The sequence below is a fragment of the Nyctereutes procyonoides genome, unplaced genomic scaffold, assembly GCF_905146905.1.
Source record: "Nyctereutes procyonoides isolate TBG_1078 unplaced genomic scaffold, NYPRO_anot_genome, whole genome shotgun sequence".
NCBI lineage: Eukaryota > Metazoa > Chordata > Mammalia > Carnivora > Canidae > Nyctereutes > Nyctereutes procyonoides.
The window spans coordinates 34,861,315-34,882,082 of NW_026575052.1; the positions used below are offsets into that span (position 1 = coordinate 34,861,315).

At 35.0% G+C, this 20,768-nt stretch overlaps 1 protein-coding gene across 1 annotated transcript in view; it reads right to left on the reverse strand.

Moving 5' to 3' along the window:
- Positions 1-20,768, reverse strand: part of CWC27 (CWC27 spliceosome associated cyclophilin) — a 194,801-nt gene that overhangs the window by 157,400 nt on the left and 16,633 nt on the right. The window contains exons 4-10 of the mRNA XM_055331789.1: positions 20,564-20,707; positions 19,012-19,110; positions 18,303-18,406; positions 16,527-16,596; positions 7,891-7,970; positions 6,689-6,722; positions 5,468-5,622 (exon numbers count right to left, since the gene is read on the reverse strand). Of these exons, the coding sequence (XP_055187764.1) occupies positions 5,468-5,622; positions 6,689-6,722; positions 7,891-7,970; positions 16,527-16,596; positions 18,303-18,406; positions 19,012-19,110; positions 20,564-20,707 (686 nt within the window). The remainder of the gene's footprint in view (positions 1-5,467; positions 5,623-6,688; positions 6,723-7,890; positions 7,971-16,526; positions 16,597-18,302; positions 18,407-19,011; positions 19,111-20,563; positions 20,708-20,768) is intronic.

Here is a 20,768-nt window from a genome sequence, read left to right on the forward strand (position 1 = left end):
GATACCCACTACATAGAACTCACATTTCTTCCTCTTCCTCTTTTTTACCATTCACTTCAGTACATCCCAGAGCAAAAGAAGGTAAAAGCAGAAATGCTTTAAATGGTTAATGCACTCCTTGCTTGTAAATGTTCTATGTTCTAATGAAAGGAAAAGGGGGGACTTCTTAGAGATGACAAATTCTAATGGTGCAAATAGGATTGTTAAAATATCTGTGGATTTCAACCTTTGTTATTATCTTTTAAATTGATGCTATAATTTAAAAATGCATAGTATCTTCCAAATTTTTGAAATTTAAATACTGTATTATTTTTTTGATTCTGTACTTCCTAGGTCTAATCATATTAAGACTAAGAGATTCTCCAACCTGAGAGAAAGGTTACAGATGCTTTTGAGAAGGCTAGAAATCCTGAGAAATAAGAAATCCTAGTAACATATGTCAAACCAAACAAACCAAACAAAGAGAGACTTGAGAGAGGAAAATTGGCAACATCTAATGTGGGTGTCCACCCAGGCCTCAGGGAATATACTCAGGAGGTATTTATAACTACATTATTCTTTGCTTCATAATTTAAAGTTCAATCCAACTCATTAGATCTTTAATCTCAATTTCAACTTCAATATCCATATCTAAATTCCTGGTGTTATCATATTTCATATTCAGTCAACTAATACAGGTCATAACTAAAACACAAATTCCACTTAACTTTGCCAAATAAGAGAGTTGTTTTATGAAGAAGGTCAACTAAATATGATGGGTAAACAGAATATAGCTGATCAAATGGGAAACTGTTCAAACACCAAAACTAATAACATTCTAGTTAGCCTTGAAACATTTCTATCAAATGTTTGATGATTATAATTTGAGGGTATGTATTAGTATTTTTTGATTTATATTTAGATTTGATGAAAATAATTTAAAACAGTAATCACAATACATTCATAAAAGTTACACAAAGACCGAATTTCCATAATGACTATAATCATCACAACAAACCACTGATTTCTAACTATTTGGTCTGTTTGTTAGATCTAATTATACTCTCTGGTTATTTATTACATATCAATACACAGATATTCAAAAATAGTAGGGCAGACAACTCAATTTGGCTTATAGGATTAACTTGCAGCAGTTGAGCTCCACCTACAGGCAAAAAAATAATTCTTTACCATCAACTTTAAAATAGATTTTCCAAAGACCAGCTCCAAATAATCCCAAACTTACAATTAACCTTGAGTGCACATTAGAATAACCTGGGGTACTTTCTTAAACTTAAGGTCCCATACCACAAATTCTGATGGACTTAGCCTGAGGTGGGGCCTGTTCTCAGGTGATCTAAATGTACAGAAAAGATTGAAAGGCACTGATTTAAGCCTTTAGCAGCACATATTCTAAAAAAAAAAAAAAAATCAGAAATACTCAAATACCATATTTTATTTCTGATGAAATTGAGTCCCACTATACCTACTGTTTTATGTTTTTCAAAGATTAAAACTAAATTCAGTTGATATAAATGTCTTATCACTATTAGGCTGCAAAAACTATCTGAGGTGACACTGATTTTTTTTAAATCCACTTTTATATTATTCTCTACCCCAGAATTAATCAAGGGAGTATGTCTGTGGTGGGAAGTGGAGTTCTTAAACCTGGAGGCACATTAGTATATCTGGGGAGATTTTACAAAGTATTGTTACTCTAAACTATTATCTGTTCTTAGAAGTTAGAAAAGCAGTGAGGGGAGAAGTAACCAGAATGGGGCAAGAAAGAGACTTCTGGGTGATGGAATTTTCTGTTTCTTGATCTGGATGATAGGTATATGGGTATATTTGGTTTGTAAATATTTAGCAACCTGTATAGTTATGATACAAGCACTGTGAAATAAATTCTGTATGCATGTCATACTTCAATTAAAAGCTAAAAAGTTAAAAAGGAGAACGTGTCCGGGTTTCACTTCAGACCAAATGATTCAGAATCTATGGCAGTGGGGCCTAGTCATCAGTATTTCTTTGAACATTTCCCTAGTGAATCTAATGGGCAGTTAGGATGAAAAACCATTTCATGTATATATCACATAATGTATCACAAATATATTCATTCACTTATTAATCCACTCATTACACAAACTTTAAGAACCATCTGCTTATTAGACTAGACTCAGAGGATATAAAGATAAAAGGGACACGGGGCACCTGGTGGCTCAATTGGTTAAGTGTCTGCCTTTGGCTCAGCATCCTGGCATCAGCTCAGTGTCCTAGGATCGAGCACCATTTCAGGGCTCCCTGCTTAGGAAAAGATTCTACTCTGTGTAAATTTGTTGAAAATCATTTTGTTAAATACCATCCCCAGCTTACATGTGAAGTACACAACAACCTTGCTTGTAGATTTAACATCCAAAGTGATAAACAGCTTTAACAGGGTCTAGTTGTTTCTTTACCAATAGAAGCAATACCACAAATTTTCAGTAAAATTATACTCCTTGCCTAAAGGGCTGGTAGGCTAATCCACTGCTTGAATCAGCAAATGACTGAAGGATAATGGACAACTTCTAGCACATGCAGATGAAAAGGCTGGATATTTGAATGGACATCCTATCTGGCTGGCAGCTGTGCCCTTATAATTCAACTGAGACTGAGTAGTAATATTCCTTTAAATTTAACTATCTTTTTTTATCCCATTATATTTTTTAAGATTCTTAGAGATTTTTCTGGTTTTTCAAGGTAAAATTAACTTGAGACTTGAACTAGAGTTAAGCTTTTATGCCAAAAGCACTAATAATTTTGGAATTTTTTGCACTCAAGTGGTCATGACACAAGTATGAAAATTTCTAGGTTGGAGTGAAAAATTATTTTCCCTTTGAAATTCTGTACTTTCTACTCTATCCTGTTCTCCTCATTTTCTTTTATTTCTGATTGTAGGCAGGAGAGGTAGGATGAAGGAGGGAGAAAGAATATGAATACTAAAAATCTGGGGGAAGAGTTAAAAATCTAGTTAAAAATAGATGTTTTGGGGGGCACTTTGGTGTCTCAGTTGGCTAAGCATCCTAACTCTTGATTTTGGCACAGGTCATGATCTCAGGGTCCTGGGATGGAGACTCGAGTTAGGCTCTCAGCTCAGCAGGGAGTCTGCTTGGGATACTCATTCTCTCTCTCTCTATGCCTCTTCCCCAACTCATGTGCATATGTTCTCTCTCTCAAATAAATAAATCTTAAAAAAAAAAATAGGTGTTTTGGTGTTTTCACCATTTATTAGGGCAAATTTTACCAAATAAGCTTTAGTTGTTTTGTTTTGTTTTAAACAAAGGCAGACTGCCATATGCAGCACCTCATTTGGATGCATCTGGAGTCTTGGAAGCTTGACTACTCTACACTCTCCTGCAAACAGACCTTGAAAGCTTGTTAGGTTCTAGCAGGGGAGTGCAGCTACTCGTATACCCTTGACTGAAGAATGGTCCTCCTCTATTGGGGACGGTCATCCTCTTTGACTGAGCGCGCAGCTTCAGGAGGGACACACATGGAGTGGTGAGGAAGGGGACACCCGCCTAGCCAGCCAGATCAGCTGAATCAACCCTGGTGATCAATGGGGTGACAGATGTCAAGCCAGATAGCCCTCACATCTGCTCTATTTAGTTCGTAAAGAAAATTCAGGGCAGCCCGGGTGGCTCAGCGGTTTAGCGCCTCCTTCAGCCCAGGGCCTGATCCTGGAGGCCCGGGATTGAGTCCCAAGTTGGGCTCCCTGCATGGAACCTGCTTCTCCCTCTGCCTGTGTGTGTGTGTGTGTGTCTGTCTGTCTGTCTCTCTCTCTTTCTCTCTCCGTGGCCCTCATGAATAAATAGATAAAAATCTTTAAAAAAAAAAGAAAATTCAGCTCTGCTAAATTATAAGTTATACAGATTACAGGGTATATAAGTATTGGAAATTATTAAAATCAATAAGATAGTAAAATCGATGACTTAAGCACTTAAATATAACAACTATTTGTTTCATTTATTAAAAACTCAAAATGGGGATGCCTGTTGATCATCTGACTCTTGGGTTTCAGCTCAGGTCATAATCTCAGGGTTTTGAGATGGAGCCCTGATACAGGCTCTATGCTCAGGTGGAGCTGTTTGAGATTCTCTCTCTCCTTCTCCCTCTGCTCCTGCCCCCCACCCCGTTCATGTGTGCTTTCTCCTTCTAAAAATAAATAAACCTTTTTAAAAAACTTAAAACTGTATTTTTGCCACATTATAAAGCTAATCTTTAAAAAAAAATCATAGTTCTTAAAAATCACAAAGTGCATGTATTAAACCAGAGAGAGAAAATATTGAATGTATATGTGATCTGACTTAAAGTTACTGAGCTGATGTGATGTGTAGCACTAAATATTGTCAATAGTGGCCCAAAGTTAATCTACTATACTTAAGTATTATTTCTGAATATAAAAGTTTTTACCATCAGTGGAAACTTCTGGGAATTACTTTTCTGGTTACATAAAGGATAAAATTGGGGGACCAAAGCAATGACAACATGGAAATATATTTTTTTTAAAGTTTTTTTCTTTTAAGTTTTCTATATGAAGTTGAGAAACATATGAAAAAATATTATTTACATGTAGTAATGTCTATTATTATCTCCAAATGTAGGTGATCCAAAGAAAATATATTTTTAAAGACTTCATTTATTTATTACAAAGAGAAAGAGAGTGCACACAGAAGCTGGGGAGGGGAAGGGCAGAGGGAGAGGGAGAAGCTAACTCCCTGCTGAGCAGGGAACCCAACACTGGGCTCCATCCCAGGACTCCAAGATCATGACCTCAGCCGAAGTCAGACACTTAACTGAGAGACCCAGGTGCCCTGAAAACATTTTTTAAAGCAATATTATTTAAAATGTATACCATAAGGTTGTAATAATAAAATCATAAAGGAGAGTATTTCAATTAAGTTAAATTTCAAGAGTCACAAACTCAACAACTCTTTATCACCAGACATACACTTAAATTTCTTTTATGATACCACTGAGATTAGGAGAGGTATACAGTAGGAGAGGTATACAGTATAAATCAGACTTGAAAAGATATTTAAGAATGTTTTCAGACCCCCCCCCACACTTTCATAACCAGTTTTGACAAATTTTACCTAAATCTGAGGGCTTCTCTTTTCATTCTCTACATTACTGTTCATATTGGCATTAAACAAACATAGCATTCCACGTCTAACATATTGTTTACCCCATATATAAAAATTTATAGAGGCTTTTAAAAAAGAGATTAGAGAGAGATGAAGTAGAATTTGACTCATAGGACCAGTGCTATCAATACTTTAAAACTGGTCTGTTTGAGGCCTCCAAACAGACTAACACACAAATAGCATACACATCAAACTTAATGAAAATAGTGTTTAAAAAATAAGTTGAATAGAGGACTCGATGCTAATTTGAAGTGAAGTATAAAAAGACAAACTGATACCTAGAAGTACAATAATTGACTCACCTGCGGCTAACTGATTTCTTCACTTCTCCCTCTCCAGCTGACTTAACATTTCCACTAGGGTCCTTTTTTAACTTTTTTGCAATTCTTTCCCTCATCAGATTCTTCTCATCACCATCAAGATATTCATCATGCTCTGCACCTTCACATTCTCCGTCCTGTAGAAATTGAAATGGAGTATTTGCCAGGCATCCCATTTCTCTTTACACTTCCAGAGACCCATTTCAGACTCTCCTTATTGCAGGCTAGGCCAGTTTTGCTTTTTGTTTTGTCTTGAATTAGTGAGGGCTTAAAGAATCTGTTCCAGGTGGGAATACTCCTGGGGTCTGCTCTAAGCCAATTATGTAAGTAGGGGATACCTGAGTAAGAGGTGTTTGCTTACTTCACCCAGAGTCCCTCTGTGCAGCATGGGCTATGCTCCCTGTGTGTCACCCAGGATATTGTCTATCTACATTTCTATTCTTTCCCAGTGAGAAAAGTGGCTTCTGTAGGCAGTTTGCCAGCATACTGACCTGAACCAGAGATTAATTCATGTAGATGAGGACGAGGTGGAAAGCTGAGATTCCTTCCTATCTTCCTCATCATACCAGTTACTCCTCTTCTCAGAATCGTTCAGTGAATCACCAACTCACTCACAACCCTCTACAATCGGTACCTCCCTGACATAGTCTCCTACAGCTCCAGGCCAGGAACATGAGCCAAGTTTGGAGCTAGTGCTCAATCCATCTCTAAACACCCATATACCATATATTTGCATTGCTTGCTCTTTCATCTCCTTCAGGTCTTTTCTATCAGCTTTAATAGCCGATACAACTAATAAAGAAAGATCACCACAGTCTTGAAGGAGGATCCTCTGAATTGTGTATATAAAAGAATACTATGATAAATGGATATCCATGTAGCAACATTTAAACTTTTAACAAAAATAATTGATATCTGAATTTTGAGCATTCAAGTAGTGAGGGGGAGAAAAAAATTGGCTAGAAATTCATATACATATAAGATTTCAGTTTTGTAGGGAAATACACATCTACCCACATACTTGAAGGAAATATTCCAATCGAAATAAATGATTTACTTTCTCAAATTTTTAGACTTTTTTCAGAATTTTAAATGTATAATTATAAAAGTAACATACACTACCTTTTAAGGAAAAAATAATCTTTTATAAACATTTTGAATTATCTATTGTTCAAATATATTTATGCTAAAATTAATACTTACATTAGCTGAATCTCCTACTGTATCACCTTTTTCACTACAAAAAGAGTGAAAACAAGTAAATTTTAGCTTCAAAGTGAAACTACTAAAATTATTGAAATTTTAGTATTATTCAGATTTAGAATATTTTGCTGGGATCAAAAGTTCAAGAACCTATTTCAACATAGCAATTTCTGAATGGCATTGTGGAATAAATAGAAACATTCTTCAAGAGAGTCATTTTTATAAATAGAATAAGAAGTATGCTCCATTAGCACATACATGAATTCACTAGAATTAACAGAAAAAAAGCAAACAACAACCAACGGTGCTTTTTTATGAACAAAGTACTGCAGTAAACAGTTTCTTCTGTTGGCTTGATGTAGTCTGGCTGAAAAAAAATCAAATCCTTCAAATACAAGGATATTAAGAAAAGATTTTTTTGAAATAGAATTTTTGAGAATAAGCTAAACTCAGAGCCATAGCATTTTAATCCCCCTTTGAGACACCGGCTCAATATTTCATGTGTAATTATATTTAACATCTTCACTTTGCAAGGAGAAGCAATACAGACAATTTTCTGTTAACTACTAAAATATGTAAGAAATAACTACTCAGTGAATTGGTCTCAAATGTAGTGACTTCTTCACAAAACCTTTCAACTCTGACTTGTTTACCCATCGTACCAACAGGCACAAAAATGCTTCAAAGAAAAAGTTAACAAAGCAACTTTGAATTAAACATTAAATTTTCAAAGCAAACTCCTATTCAAACTATCCCAAAATTTAAAAGTTTAGCAGTTAATTTTAAATTTAGTTAGTTCAACAGAAATAGATGAAAGGGCCAGAGTGCTTCCCTCCTTTAGGCTAGAAGCTCTGCTACCTCCATCACCAAAATGTTTTTGTTTTTTGTCTTAGTTTAAAAAAAATTGGACTTAAAAGAACTGACCAGGGCGTCTGGGTGGCTTAGTCGTTAAGTATCTGACTCTTGATTTCTGCTCAGGTCATGATCTCAGAGTTGTGAGATGGAGCCTCACACCAGGCTCTGCATGCAGTGGGGAGTCTGCTTGAGATTCTCTCATCCTCTCCCTCTCCCCCTCTCCACCCCCACACGCTCTCTAATAAATAAATCTTTCAAAAAAAAAAATGAAAGAGAGAGAGAGAACTGATCACTTTGTTACAAAGGCAAGAAAATACCTGAGCCAGAAAATAATGTAGCATACTAACCTTCCAACAGCTGGAACAGAACTGAGATGGGGATCATCCTTAAGCAAGTCATGACTACTTTTGCTTTTCCCCTTCATGCTCTGGGAAAAAATGTAGGATATAATCAAAAGTGAGGAATAAATAAATCTTTCAAAAGGATAAATAACACATTTACATTAAATCTAGTACTGGTAAAATATGGCTAGCAAAAGATACATGTTCCTGAAATTGTCAGTATAAATTAGAGCTTTATAAATAAGAAGCTAACTCTCACATTGATTGAAAACATTTTAAAAACACATTTTCTTCCAAAAAAATCCTTTTCAAACACTGAATCTTCAGTATGATTTACATAAAATTAAACTAATTCTTTGACCCAGATAGTAAAACTTAGAAGAAAATATACAAGAGTAATTTGAAGTAAATGCACACCGTTTTGTTTTTTTTTTTAAGATTTTATTTATTCATTCATGAGAGACAGAGAGAGAGAGAGAGAGGCAGAGACACAGGCAGAGGGAGAAGCAGGCTCCATGCAGGGAGCTCGATATGGGACTTGATCCCGGGACTCCAGGATCATGCCCTGGGCCAAAGGCAGGCGCCAAACCACTGAACCACCCAGGAATCCCAACACACAACTGTTTTTCAAACATACTTGCTACATTGCACAGAATTACCTGTATATATGTATTCTGTTTCTCTCAAAGCCCTATTACATTCTCTAACCTTTAGCATAGAACCAGAAAAGCTTAATAGTTTAAAATAAAAAGATTTTATAGGCCACTTAATCTGGTCTCTCACCCAAAGCAGGAATCCCTTTGGACTCACTGCTAACTAGTCACCCAGTGTCTCAACACCTGAAGGGAGCTTATAATCTTAGATACATACAAAAATCACTCCTTTTTAAATGTCTTCTATTTTTGGACAGTTTTCTAATTGGAGAAAAAAATGTGTAATTTCCAACCATCCAACCAATCCTAGTTCTATATTTTAGAACTAAAAACGAACTATTAACAATTTGTTACCATGTATACTAGAGTTTAGTTTAAATATAAAGAGATTGGTAGGTATAATGATGGCCCCCTAAAGATGTCCACCACCTCGTCCTCAAAACCTTTGTATATGTTACCTTACATGGCAAAAGGGATTTTGCAGGTAAATTAAGGATTCTGAGACGAGGACATTATCCTGGATTATCAGGGTATATCCAATGTAATCACAAAAGACTTTACAAATGAAATAAGGAGGCAGGAGAGTCTGTTTCAGAATGATAAAGCTTAGAAAGACTCTATGGGGGATCCCTGGGTGGCTCAACAGTTTAGCCCCTGCCTTCAGCCCAGGGCATAATCCTAGAGTCCCGGGATCAAGTCCCACATCGGGCTCCCTGCATGGAGCCTGCTTCTCCCTCTGCCTGTGTCTCTGCCTCTCTCTCACACATCTCTGTGTTTCTCATGAATAAATAAATAAAATCTTAAAAAAAAAAAAGACTCTATGGGTTATTGTTGGCTTTGAAGATGGAGGAAAGAGCCACAAGGAATGCAAATAGGCTCTAAAAGTTGGAAAAGTTAAGGGAAGAGATTCTCCCCAGAGCCTGCAGAAGGAAGGCAGCCCTACCAATACCCCAAAATGTAGCCTAGTGAAACCTGTTTTGGACTTCTGACCTCCAGAATTTTAACATATTAAATCTGTGTTGCTTTAAGCCACTAAATTTATGGTAATAAATTAGTTACAGCAGAAATATGCGACGAATACAAGTATATTAACATCTTTTAAAATTAAATACAAACTAGAAAGATAAGTTTAGTACAATTTAATGAGGCAAAACAGTTTATAGACTGTCCAACACTTCTTACAACCTCTGTGCAAAAGGCCTTGCAGCATTCTTCATGTCATGTCTACCCCCAGATCCCAACTTTTTGGGAAACTTTAATTTCTTGGAATAAACAAGAAGACAAAGTATTCTTACTTTTTATTCTCAAAAGTGGTGTATTTGTCTATCAATGTAACTTTCTAAGTGAGAAAAAGCTTTCTTAAAGTGTAGGATTTGAGGTAAAAATGTTAGCATATCCTGCAGTGAGAGAAATACTATGTGTATCACTGTCAGTGTGACACAGCTTAATCACTATTTTTAAATCTAGCTATTGAGATACTTTTATAATGGACCTAACATTTAACTTGCCTCATGAAAACTACTTGTCTGATTGTAAGTTTTCACTTGAAAAATATTTTCTGACATCTGTTTTTAAATTATACAAAGATTCAGGAGTAAACTTTAAACCAGCACAGACATTTGAATAAAACTATCATTTAAGAAAGCAAAATGAAGGAAGGCATCTTCCATAAAAGCTTTTTAAACATCTGAAGCCTCGGATCATTTTTATGTAGTTTTTACTTCTCCAAAGTATGTCCAATTCCTCAAGCATTCTCCATGGGCAGTGGTTTTTGGCTTCATCACTCTCCTCATGATCCTCCCCCCTTCCTCTGAATGCATCTAGTTTGTCAGTTTCTCTCTTTCTCCTTCCTTCCTTCCTTCTTAAATGTGTTCTGAATTGAACAAAAGGCCGCAAATATGGTCGCCCAAAATGCAAATTCCTTATTCCAGAGATCCTACTCTAAATAATTCAACTAGGGCTTACGGGCTATTAAGTGTTATACCTATTCGGCTGATTGCATTCAACTAAAGTACAGAATTTACATGTACTCTACTACATTTTAACTTACTTGTTCAAAGAATCACGCACAGGTTGACAATGAAGCACTCTTTGGGCATAAATATTCAATAAGCTATAAATCCATCTAACTATACTATCTCCCAGATCACATTTCCTCAGGTTGTCCACAAGAATACCATGAAAGACTCTGACAATGTGCTTTCTGGAACTCAAAATATGTGACTATGGCATCCTCCTATCATGCAATCCTATCAAAAAGGAAATGAAGTCAGTCTGGCAAGTCACTTAGCCAGAGTCTCAGTTTCCTCATCTATAAAGAAAGGAAGTTGGACTAGATCCTTTTGAGCTATAAAATTCTATTATTCTAAAAGATTTTTATCAGGTAGTAGAAAGATACTAAAAAAAATAATGAAGGAAAGCTAACCCATGTGGGAGAGCACCTTGTCACGAATAAATGAGTGGGGTGAAGTAGTGTCTGTAATCCCATACTGATAATCCATAAACCAGAGGGGACTCTATCTTATTTCTCTTTTCACATAAAGTAAAGCCCCAATTCAGACTTTACCAATTATTAACTTGGGCTGTTAGACAGGTTCTGGAATAAAGCTTAACGCACTGTGGAGTCACTGAAAAAAGAAACTTGATAAGTAAATGAATAATGAAACAATTATTTTCAAGACCTCTAGAAATATTTAATTTCATGGAACCACTGAAACTGAAAATTGTTCTTAGTTGTCGTAAAAGACACTTACTTGACTTCGGTTCTAATTATTACATACATTTAAAAATAGTTAAGGCTAGCTTTTAAAAAATGTATCTATTGGTCATACTTTTCCAATATTAAGGTTAGTATTCCTTTTTCTTACCAAGGTTTCATTTTACCCCAAAGGTAAGATGTATTGGAGGGATTCTCAGTCTGAATAACCGTACAAAAGAAAAATAAATAAAATATACTTCCATTTTTACTCACTCTAGAATTTCTCATGCCCTCTAGAGAAATTTCCTTTCCTCTAAGCCAATAAACTTCAATGATTTCAGATTTTGAATCAAATATAAATTATAACATAGAGTATGTTCCTATGTATGACATTTGACTTTCAAAAACATTTTCCGAGATTGCATATTGTATAGAAGTAATGACTATCCACATCCTTATTTCACAACTCTAAATAGTTCATGGTATTTTCACTGTTACAAAGAGGAAAGCTGAAGCTCAGAGAGACTAAATTATCCAAGGTCAGAGTATCTGTGGAAAGTGAAGTGCGAATATGAATGTATATGATTCCAAATCCATGCTATTTCTGCTTCAATCCACTGCCACTGAAAAATGACAGTTTACCATGAAAGAACTCAGCCTAGGACTCTACACACTTAATAAGGCAGAAAGAAAAGGAGATAAAGTTTGAGCAGTATACACTGAGAACATAGTCATATATTTTTTATGTAATAAAAAAAATGGATGTTTTTAAAAGGAAAATGTATCAAAAGAAAGGCAAAGGTTAGATTGGAAAAAGGAACAATTAAGAAAAGACATTTAGAAAAAATGGTATTTTAGGTATTGAAAATAAATATCACTTTGACATCCAGAATGGGATGGGACACTTCAGGCAGGGAAAAGAATACGAACAAAGACATAAAGGAAAACACAAAACATATACATAGAACAGCATATAGTTTAGATCTGCTAACAGTGTTTCCTACATTTCCCTGATAAGAAGTCCAAGGAATTCATTAAAAAAACAGCTTCCCAGGCTCCTCCCTTGGAAATTCTAATTTCATAGGTCTGCAGAGGTATGGAAGAATGTGTAATTTTTATTTTATTTACTTTAAAAAGATTTTATTTATTTATTCATGAGAGAGAGGGGGGGGGGGGAGAGAGAGAGAGACAGGCAGAGGGAGAAGCAGGCCCCATGCTGGGAGCCTGATGTGGGACTTGAGCCCGGGACTCCAGGATTGCACCCTGGGCAGAAGGCAGGTGCCAAACTGCTGAGTCACCCAGGAATCCCAGAATGTAATTTTTAATTTTTAAAACAGTGTTGGACCTGATTTTTCAGTGGTTTTTAGGTGGTTTAAGAAGTAAACTAAAGGGCAGAGTTTGTAAAAGGAGAGGAAGGTCATGGTCCTATTTCTATCGTCAACAGAGAGTAACTGTGACATATTAATGAGGTATCAGGAAGACTTTTCTGATGGTAATGAGTGGAAGGGAAAGAAGAGCAAGGAGACGGGAGACCAGTCTAGAGACTAGGGCAGCAGCCCAGGCTCAAAATGACGGTCTCAGCAAGGGTAGTAGCAAAATAAATTAAAAGGGAAAAATAGATTTGAGAATATCATGGATGAAAAATTGGTAGAACAAGGAACAAATTGGTTTTGCAGAGAAAGAGTAAGAAAAAAAGTCAGAATCCAAAATTCTTCTCTAGAGGATACTGATATCAGGGGATAGAAAAAAAAAGTCACAAAATAAGGAGAAGTCTGAGAAACAAAGATAATAAATTAAGCCTTGGCCAGGACTTGGGTTACTAGTGAGATATTCAAATAGAGAGAGATGGTCAGTAGGCAGCTAGAGAAAAGAAAAGCAAGCTAGCCTAGAGATACAGACTTGAGAGTCAGGAACAAACATTTGATAATTTTATCATACAGCACAGAGTCAGATGAGAGAAATATGATGACACAATACTACAATACTAGGCTTATATTATTCATATGATAATGGATTGTAGGTTGCAATTTTTTTTGGCAAAAAAGGGAAGAATTTACTTAGTCTTTCCACTGTGAAATGTTTTTCAGGTTTGAGAGCAAACATAAAGGGCAAGCCAACACTATCTGCAGTGGTATCCTTGCACATTTCAACCTTGTAGCAAATTCACCATGGTCAGTGTCAGTTACACATTTTGTTTGATTGTTTTACTTTGAACAATAGTAAGCAGCAGAGGAAGATATGCTTCAGACATCTAACACATCCGATTGTTACAAATAGAAGAAATCCAAATTAATTTCCTAGTAAAGTTGATCTCAAAGTAATGGTGAACAAAACTTACTTTAGACTAGAAATTTAATTCAACAAAAAGACTGATAGAGAAAGTCCTTTCTCCTGCCCTTGTTCTCTCTTCAAGGCTGCTCAGCCTAATATCCAGGACCCTGTGTGAGTTAGTAAAGGGCAGGGGGCCAACTGAACTCAGCTGCCTTCCCCCCCAGATTGCTGTGCTACCTGTACAATTTCCCGCCAGTCTCCTAGATGGCTTGAGTTTGAAGTAGGCAGCTTCTGCAGCACTCAAAATCATATTAAAGACTTAAGTGGCTATAGAAATCTAAGTTCAAAATTCTGATTGCACCACTTCCTAATTGCATGATCTTGCACAAGTGACATAACCTTTCTGAGTACTGATTTCTTGTATGTGGTTGTTATAGAGATTACATAAAATGTGGTTATAGAAATTACATAAAATAAATATTTAGCACAGGTAGCAGAGAAGAAAATAATTACAGTAGGGTATAACATATGCTTTGATGGTCATAGATATGTATATATAGATATATGATCCCAGAAAGAAGTTAAACTTAGCCTGGGTGGGAGATGGGTAGGGGAGGGAGGTGGAAGTAGTTCGGAGTTGATAGTGGAGCTAAAGCCTGAAGGAAAAACAAATTAGCCAAATAAAGGAGAACATACTCCAAGCAAAGGGAAAAGCAGCAGTCGGGGGGGGGGGGGGGGGGGGGGGTTGTGAGTAAGGAAGGCATGGGTATGTAAGGAAACTTAGTAACTTTAGAAAACATCAGTGAAAGGGGTTCCTGGAAATTTCCAGATCTAATGTTTGTGGTTTTATTCATTTACAAATATATCCACAGGATCATGACGTATAATGTATCTTTCATTTTAATAAAGCAGAAATTTGAATCATGAATAATGCAAGACTAGTGCACTGACCTAAAGAGGACAACTTCTGAGATATCAGAGTGGTAGAGTGATTGATAATGTTGCCAGGCCTAAGAAAAGGAGATTTTTATATAAAGATGAATTTAATTTTGACATCTAAAGAGATGTTTCATAAAGGAAATCAAGAATATGAGATAAAAGCCCAGAAATATTTGTCCATGTCTCCTAGAGTTCAGAATATTGGTATACAGGGGTAGTTGAATCCATGGTATCGAATATATCACTCTGGGATGATGAAGACAGCAAGACAAAATTATGACTATAACATTTCTTACACATGTCCATTTCAATTCAGTCTTAATGCAATGGGTAGAAGTAGTGTGCTCACTGTATGTCCAACATTAGCCTACCAAAACCATTCTCCATGATGAGGGAAGCACATGGATAAAGAATTAAAAACAAAGGTAAAAATAATGTGCTTTTAAGTCAGTGCTATTATGTTGGTTAGAAATAGGTAACTATATTAAGCAAGTAAGACAGGGCTAAGTTACAGAGTTTTAATTACCACAATAAAACTTCTAATCCTTTAGGCCTCTGTGTTCATTAGTTTTCCTTCTTTTTTTTTAAATACTGCCAAAAAAATCTATTTATAAAAGAGTGATTTAAAGGCGTTATGGGTGGGATCCCTGGGTGGCACAGCGGTTTGGTGCCTGCCTTTGGCCCAGGGCACGATTCTGGAGACCCGGGATCGAATCCCACATCGGGCTCCCGGTGCATGGAGCCTGCTTCTCCCTCTGCCTGTGTCTCTGCCTCTCTCTCTCTCTCTCTCTCAATGTGTGCCTATCATAAATAAGTAAAAAAAATTTAAAAAAAATAATAAAGGCGTTATGGGGCAGCCCCGGTGGCGCAGTGGTTTAGTGCCGCCTGCAGCTCAGGGTGTGATCCTGGAGACCCGGGATCGAGTCCCACGTCAGGCTCCTTGCATGGAGCCTGCTTCTCCCTCTGCCTGTGTCTCTACCTCTCTCTCTGTGTGTGTCTCTCATGAATAAATAAATAAAAACTTAAAAAAAAATAAATAAAGGCGTTATGTTTTCTTTACAAACAGATAAAAGGACAGGAATTATCCACTAAAAAAAAAAAAAACAAAAAAAAACCAAAAAACAAAAAAAAAAACCCAAAAAACTCTACATTTCAACCCTCCACTATTACTTTTAACTAATTATATTTTTTTTTTTAAGAGAGAGAGAAGGGGTGGGGCAGAGGGAGAGGGAGAGAGAGAATCTTCCACATAGGGTTCGATCTCACGATGTTGTGATCATGACCTGAACCGAAATAAAAAATCAGACACTTAAAGGACTGAGTCAGCAAGTGCCCTTCAACACTCTACTATTATTATAATCCTCTAAACTGCCTGTATCCCCAACTCCCCTGGCTTTTCTCCCATTTGACTCTCCCAACAAATTTCCATCATTTCTTTATCATCTGAGGGAAGACATACCAGAATCTTTGGGAGTAAAAACTCTTGAGGATGATTTTTTTAGAGTATATTTAACAGATCCACTGCTCTAAATTCATGTATCTTACACTGAGGGAGACATAGGTTCAAATCCGAGCATTTACTGGTTGTGTGACTGAGGAAATTATAACCTATCTATACCTTAATTTCTTTGTGGGTAAAATGAAGATAAAAATACCTATTTCAAAGGGCTGTGATGAGAATTAATGACATTAATAAATATTAACAGATAATATTAAAATGAATATAAGAGCTTTGGTCTGTCACTATTTATTGACATAATGACCATAATCATTATCATCTAGCAAACCACTTGAGCAAATAGCAATTAAAATCTGAATCACAAAGTTGAATCATTTTTTAACTCCAGTTCTGATTAAAAAAAAAAAAAAGGTTAAAAATCCCCACAAAATTACAATTTCAAGTGGGCATATCATCTTAGGAGTTGCAAATATTACTGACAAGAAATCATTTTACAAATCAGTTCAATGAACACTTCCTGCTGGTGTACTGTGAAAAATACACTGTGCAAAAGATACAAAAATGAATGAGATATAGACCCTAATGTCTTTTGCAATTCAGAACAAAGGGATTAGAGTTTTACCTGACTAACTCGATTTACTTCCTCCTCTTCTTCTTCAGCTTCCTCTCCAAATGAAAGTAAACTAAAATTTCTTATCAAAAAAAGGAAAGAATGAAAGAAAATTGAGAAAATTAAACAAAACTTATAAATACTGTATTTTCAAGGCGATAAAATAGAATTTACAAGAAGAAACACATTTTGGCTGTTCACACAATGAACACAATTTCTGTATTCAGCAGAAATATAGTAAGGATCAGTATAATGCTAAGACATTGGCCTCAGACCACAGATATTTCATATATTAGATGAAACTAATGACCAAAAATCCATCCCGAGCACTCCTATTAAATATATCAAGTCAAACATGACAGAAATAATTAAGCTTTTTATATTTATAAAAACAGGTTAGCAAAATAGATTTCTGAAAACCTAATAAATATATAGCCCTGAGAGCACTACAAATGAGAATTAATCTAGTGTCTTCCAAAATGTCTCAGTATTTAAAAATTGATAAGATACACATTGTTAAATAAAAAAAATATATAAGCAATAAACTTAACAAAAAAAATAGCCCATGGGGAAGAATAAACTGTTTGTCCTCTTTGAGGCTTCAAACTAAAGACATCCCAAGGAAGATAAATAATAAGTTATTAAAACTCTCTCTCAGATATTAAAAAAAAAATAAAAGATTTGGCAACCAGAGGAATTTTTATTTCAAAACCTAGATGTAATCAATGACTGCCACATCATCCCTAATATATTTGCTATAAATTAAAAACAAAATCCAAAACACCCAACTTTTGGGCTGTTATCAAGATAATGGATAGTGATGAAATATTTTATCTGAATATGGGGACTGTAACCTTTCACGCAAGGATCAATTAGTCAAAATAAATAAATCAAAAAATAGAAGAATATCAAATATTCAGCTATAAGAATTTTTTTCGCCACAAGACATTAAGGGCTTATTGAAGTGGCTCATGTTTGACAGTTTATAAAAGCAGCTTAACTTCCTTATAATGTAGGATGTCACAGAAAGAAACAAATGTGATTGAATACCTAATCCACTGGGTATTTTCAAATTCCCCCTGCTTATTTTCTCTTCATAACAACCAGATGTTGTAATTATAATCTCCATTTTATAAGATGAGGAAACTGAAGCTCAGAAATATGAACACACTTTGCTTCATATAAATGGCGTCAGGCAGGATTAGACTTAGAGCTGTCTGAATCAAAAAAAAAAAAGAGCTGTCTGAATCTAACAATTATGAATACACTAAAGTTACTAATATGGATGCTATAATTCATCAAAAGAGGAAGTTGAAATCTAACTCTCTGAAATCTATTTTATTAAAATAAGCAAAACTAATAATGTGAAAAATATTGTTCATAAGATACTGAAACTTATTTACTCCAAAACAGAAGTGAAAAACTTAAATTATGTAACAATGCAGTCGTTCTATCCTCCATACTTGATTTTCCAAGTGCTTTACACGGAGCATATATTAATTGAAAAACAAGTAAAAAACAAAGAATAATTTTCAACAACTCATTTATATAAATAATTTTTATAGTGATCACAAATATTTATTAGTACAGATCTCATATAGACATCTGACATCTTTAGCTTAAGTTACATACAGCACTTAAACAAAAGAAATACATAGAGAAAAAAAACAACAACCTCATAATTCAGATAGCTTCCCAGTCCACACTGGCCTCCCCCTCATTAGTAAACAGTTGTTACAAAAGTAAACAAAATAAATGAATTTCTATTATTCTATTATTTCTGATTACTTTGTGCCTTTGGGTTTCAATTTCTTTACTTCTTCCTCTGGTTTCTCTTTTTTTGGCTTTTTTATTTCTCTTGGAATGATGTCATCAAAAGGATTAAACAAAACCTACAAAAAATTTCACAAAAAATTAAAACTAGTATTTACTTGCATTGATATTAATCTGTATTTTTTTTTGCTCACATAACTCTTATAAGTCTAGTGATATATTTACTACATAAAGTGCTTCCACTTACAGGGCCTCTCTGGATTCTCCTGATAATCCTATGTGCAATTAAGTAAATGGTATTTTATCTTTATTTTAGGAAAGGGAAAAGTATTCAAGAAAACTTAATACCCCGTAAGCAAGACCAACTCAGACTTCTGACCCCAAAATAAATGCTTTTGAGGACCTTGCTTCCTCAATGAAGGATCACTCTTGAACTACTAGGAAAGCACTTCATTGAGCTTAAATAAGCCTTATTCTTCTAACTTTCTCTTACAAGTCAAGCTTTTCATACACTGGATTAATCAACTAAAGTTTCATCTTTGTAACCAAAACCTTCAATTTTAAAAAAATTTCTTAATCAGAAATTGTGCCTGAATTACAGAGATACAATCTGAGTTGTAATGCTGATTCAATATAAAGCCTTCATCCAATAGTTTAAAAATACTAACAGTCCACTTCTCTACATGATAATTTAAGTGCTGTATCTCAGAAATCATGTTCCTACCTCACAGCTTCTTATTTTGTGTGGATTACGTGGTCTTTCTTCCTCACCAATGTCTACTTCTGTCAACCGCAGCATGTTATATATTGTATCCCCTGTGACCTATCAAACAAATAAGAAAGAGCTCAACTGCAAACTATTATACTCATTCTCTGAAATAAGGGAGGGCTTCTGAAAATATTTTTTCAATAATTAAAAGGAAATCCCATATTTTTCTATAGGAGCCTATGCATTAAATATTGCAAATAAAGCAACTTCATCTTAAAGGGTCAAAAGCAGAAATGGAGTTCAATCCCTCAATAACATTTTTAGAAAACTTCCAATGTATATTTAATATCAGGTTTTGTTAAAAGTGAGAATATGATGCCAAGTAACCTCCTACTGAATGACAACTTTTCAAACAAAATAAACAAATTCAGATTTTAGAATTGGGTAGAACAAGCAAATAACAATACCATGTGTAAGTGCTTTGCAGACATTATCTTGTTATATTCTCATAAACATCCTAAAAGCAGGTATTGCCATTATCTTCCTTCTCCAGATAAGAAAACTGAGATTCAAAGAAGTAACAGAGCTGACCGTGACGGCCCTTCTGAATTCTCATTGCTATGTTATACTTGGTCTCTAATGGGAAAGTTATATAAGCAACGTAAAAAGTGGTGTAGAAAGACATTCTAAATCTCATTTTATTATATGCTTTCAGTTTTTAAAAATAACAGGAAAATCTATGACTATCAGACAACCTGTGTTGCAGTGGTTCAAATGTGCATATTTCTTAAGCTATATTGTTAAGTTGTAAGCAACAATATTGTATTACATGTTTTCTACATAAGTCCTTTCATTCAACATTTCTCAGGAGTTTTAAAATAATACCAGTTTTCCAGTTGTGCTCAGTTTGGTTTTTTTTTCTCCATCCTCACAAAATTGTTTTGCCTAGCCTGTGGGGAAACCATTCCTATTGAACCAGTAGAGGGAGCTGATACACTAGTGATGTCTAACATATTTAGACTTAAACCATAAACATATTTTTTAGAAGGGAGACTAGGAAAACAAAACCTCCAGAATCTCCTTTTAAAGACAACTGTTGAAAATTCTATGGAAATGACATGCCCTGATACGATGTTAAATATGAGCAGGATTAAATAGGTAACATTCAAAGTAATATTTCAGGTAAAAAGTTTTAATGTCAACACAACTTCCACTGTAAACTTATGGGAATTCATCATTTACAAAAATAAACATTAAACTACTAAATGTTGTTACCTAGATAAAACCTAGGTTTCTAAAAAATATAAAAACAATATCAGCTGAGTGATACAGTAGCTAATATCATTAGTATGATTTAAGAAAAAAGAAAATTTAAAGTCATAATCAATGACTTAATTGAAACATATACGCAAAAAAACTCAACTCCCTCATAGTTCATTGTAAAAGGAATATATCCCATCATTTTTAGAAATAATAAATACATAGCCAAGGAGATATTTTGATGAGGGCAGCTCCTATGTAAGTTGGTCATATGCATCAGAGAAGCTGAAGATAACTGAACACAAACCTTTCCAAAAATGGTATGCTTATTGTTAAGTTCATCTGCTCGACCCAGTGTAAAGAAAAATTGGCTTCCATTATCGTGGGGACCAGCATTTGCCATGGCAACCAGTCCTCTCCGATTAAAACGTAACCGTGAGTGGAATTCATCCTGAAGCATAAAAAAAATTAAAATAAAGATAATTTAGTAAATAATCTGTTATAAGGGTCTT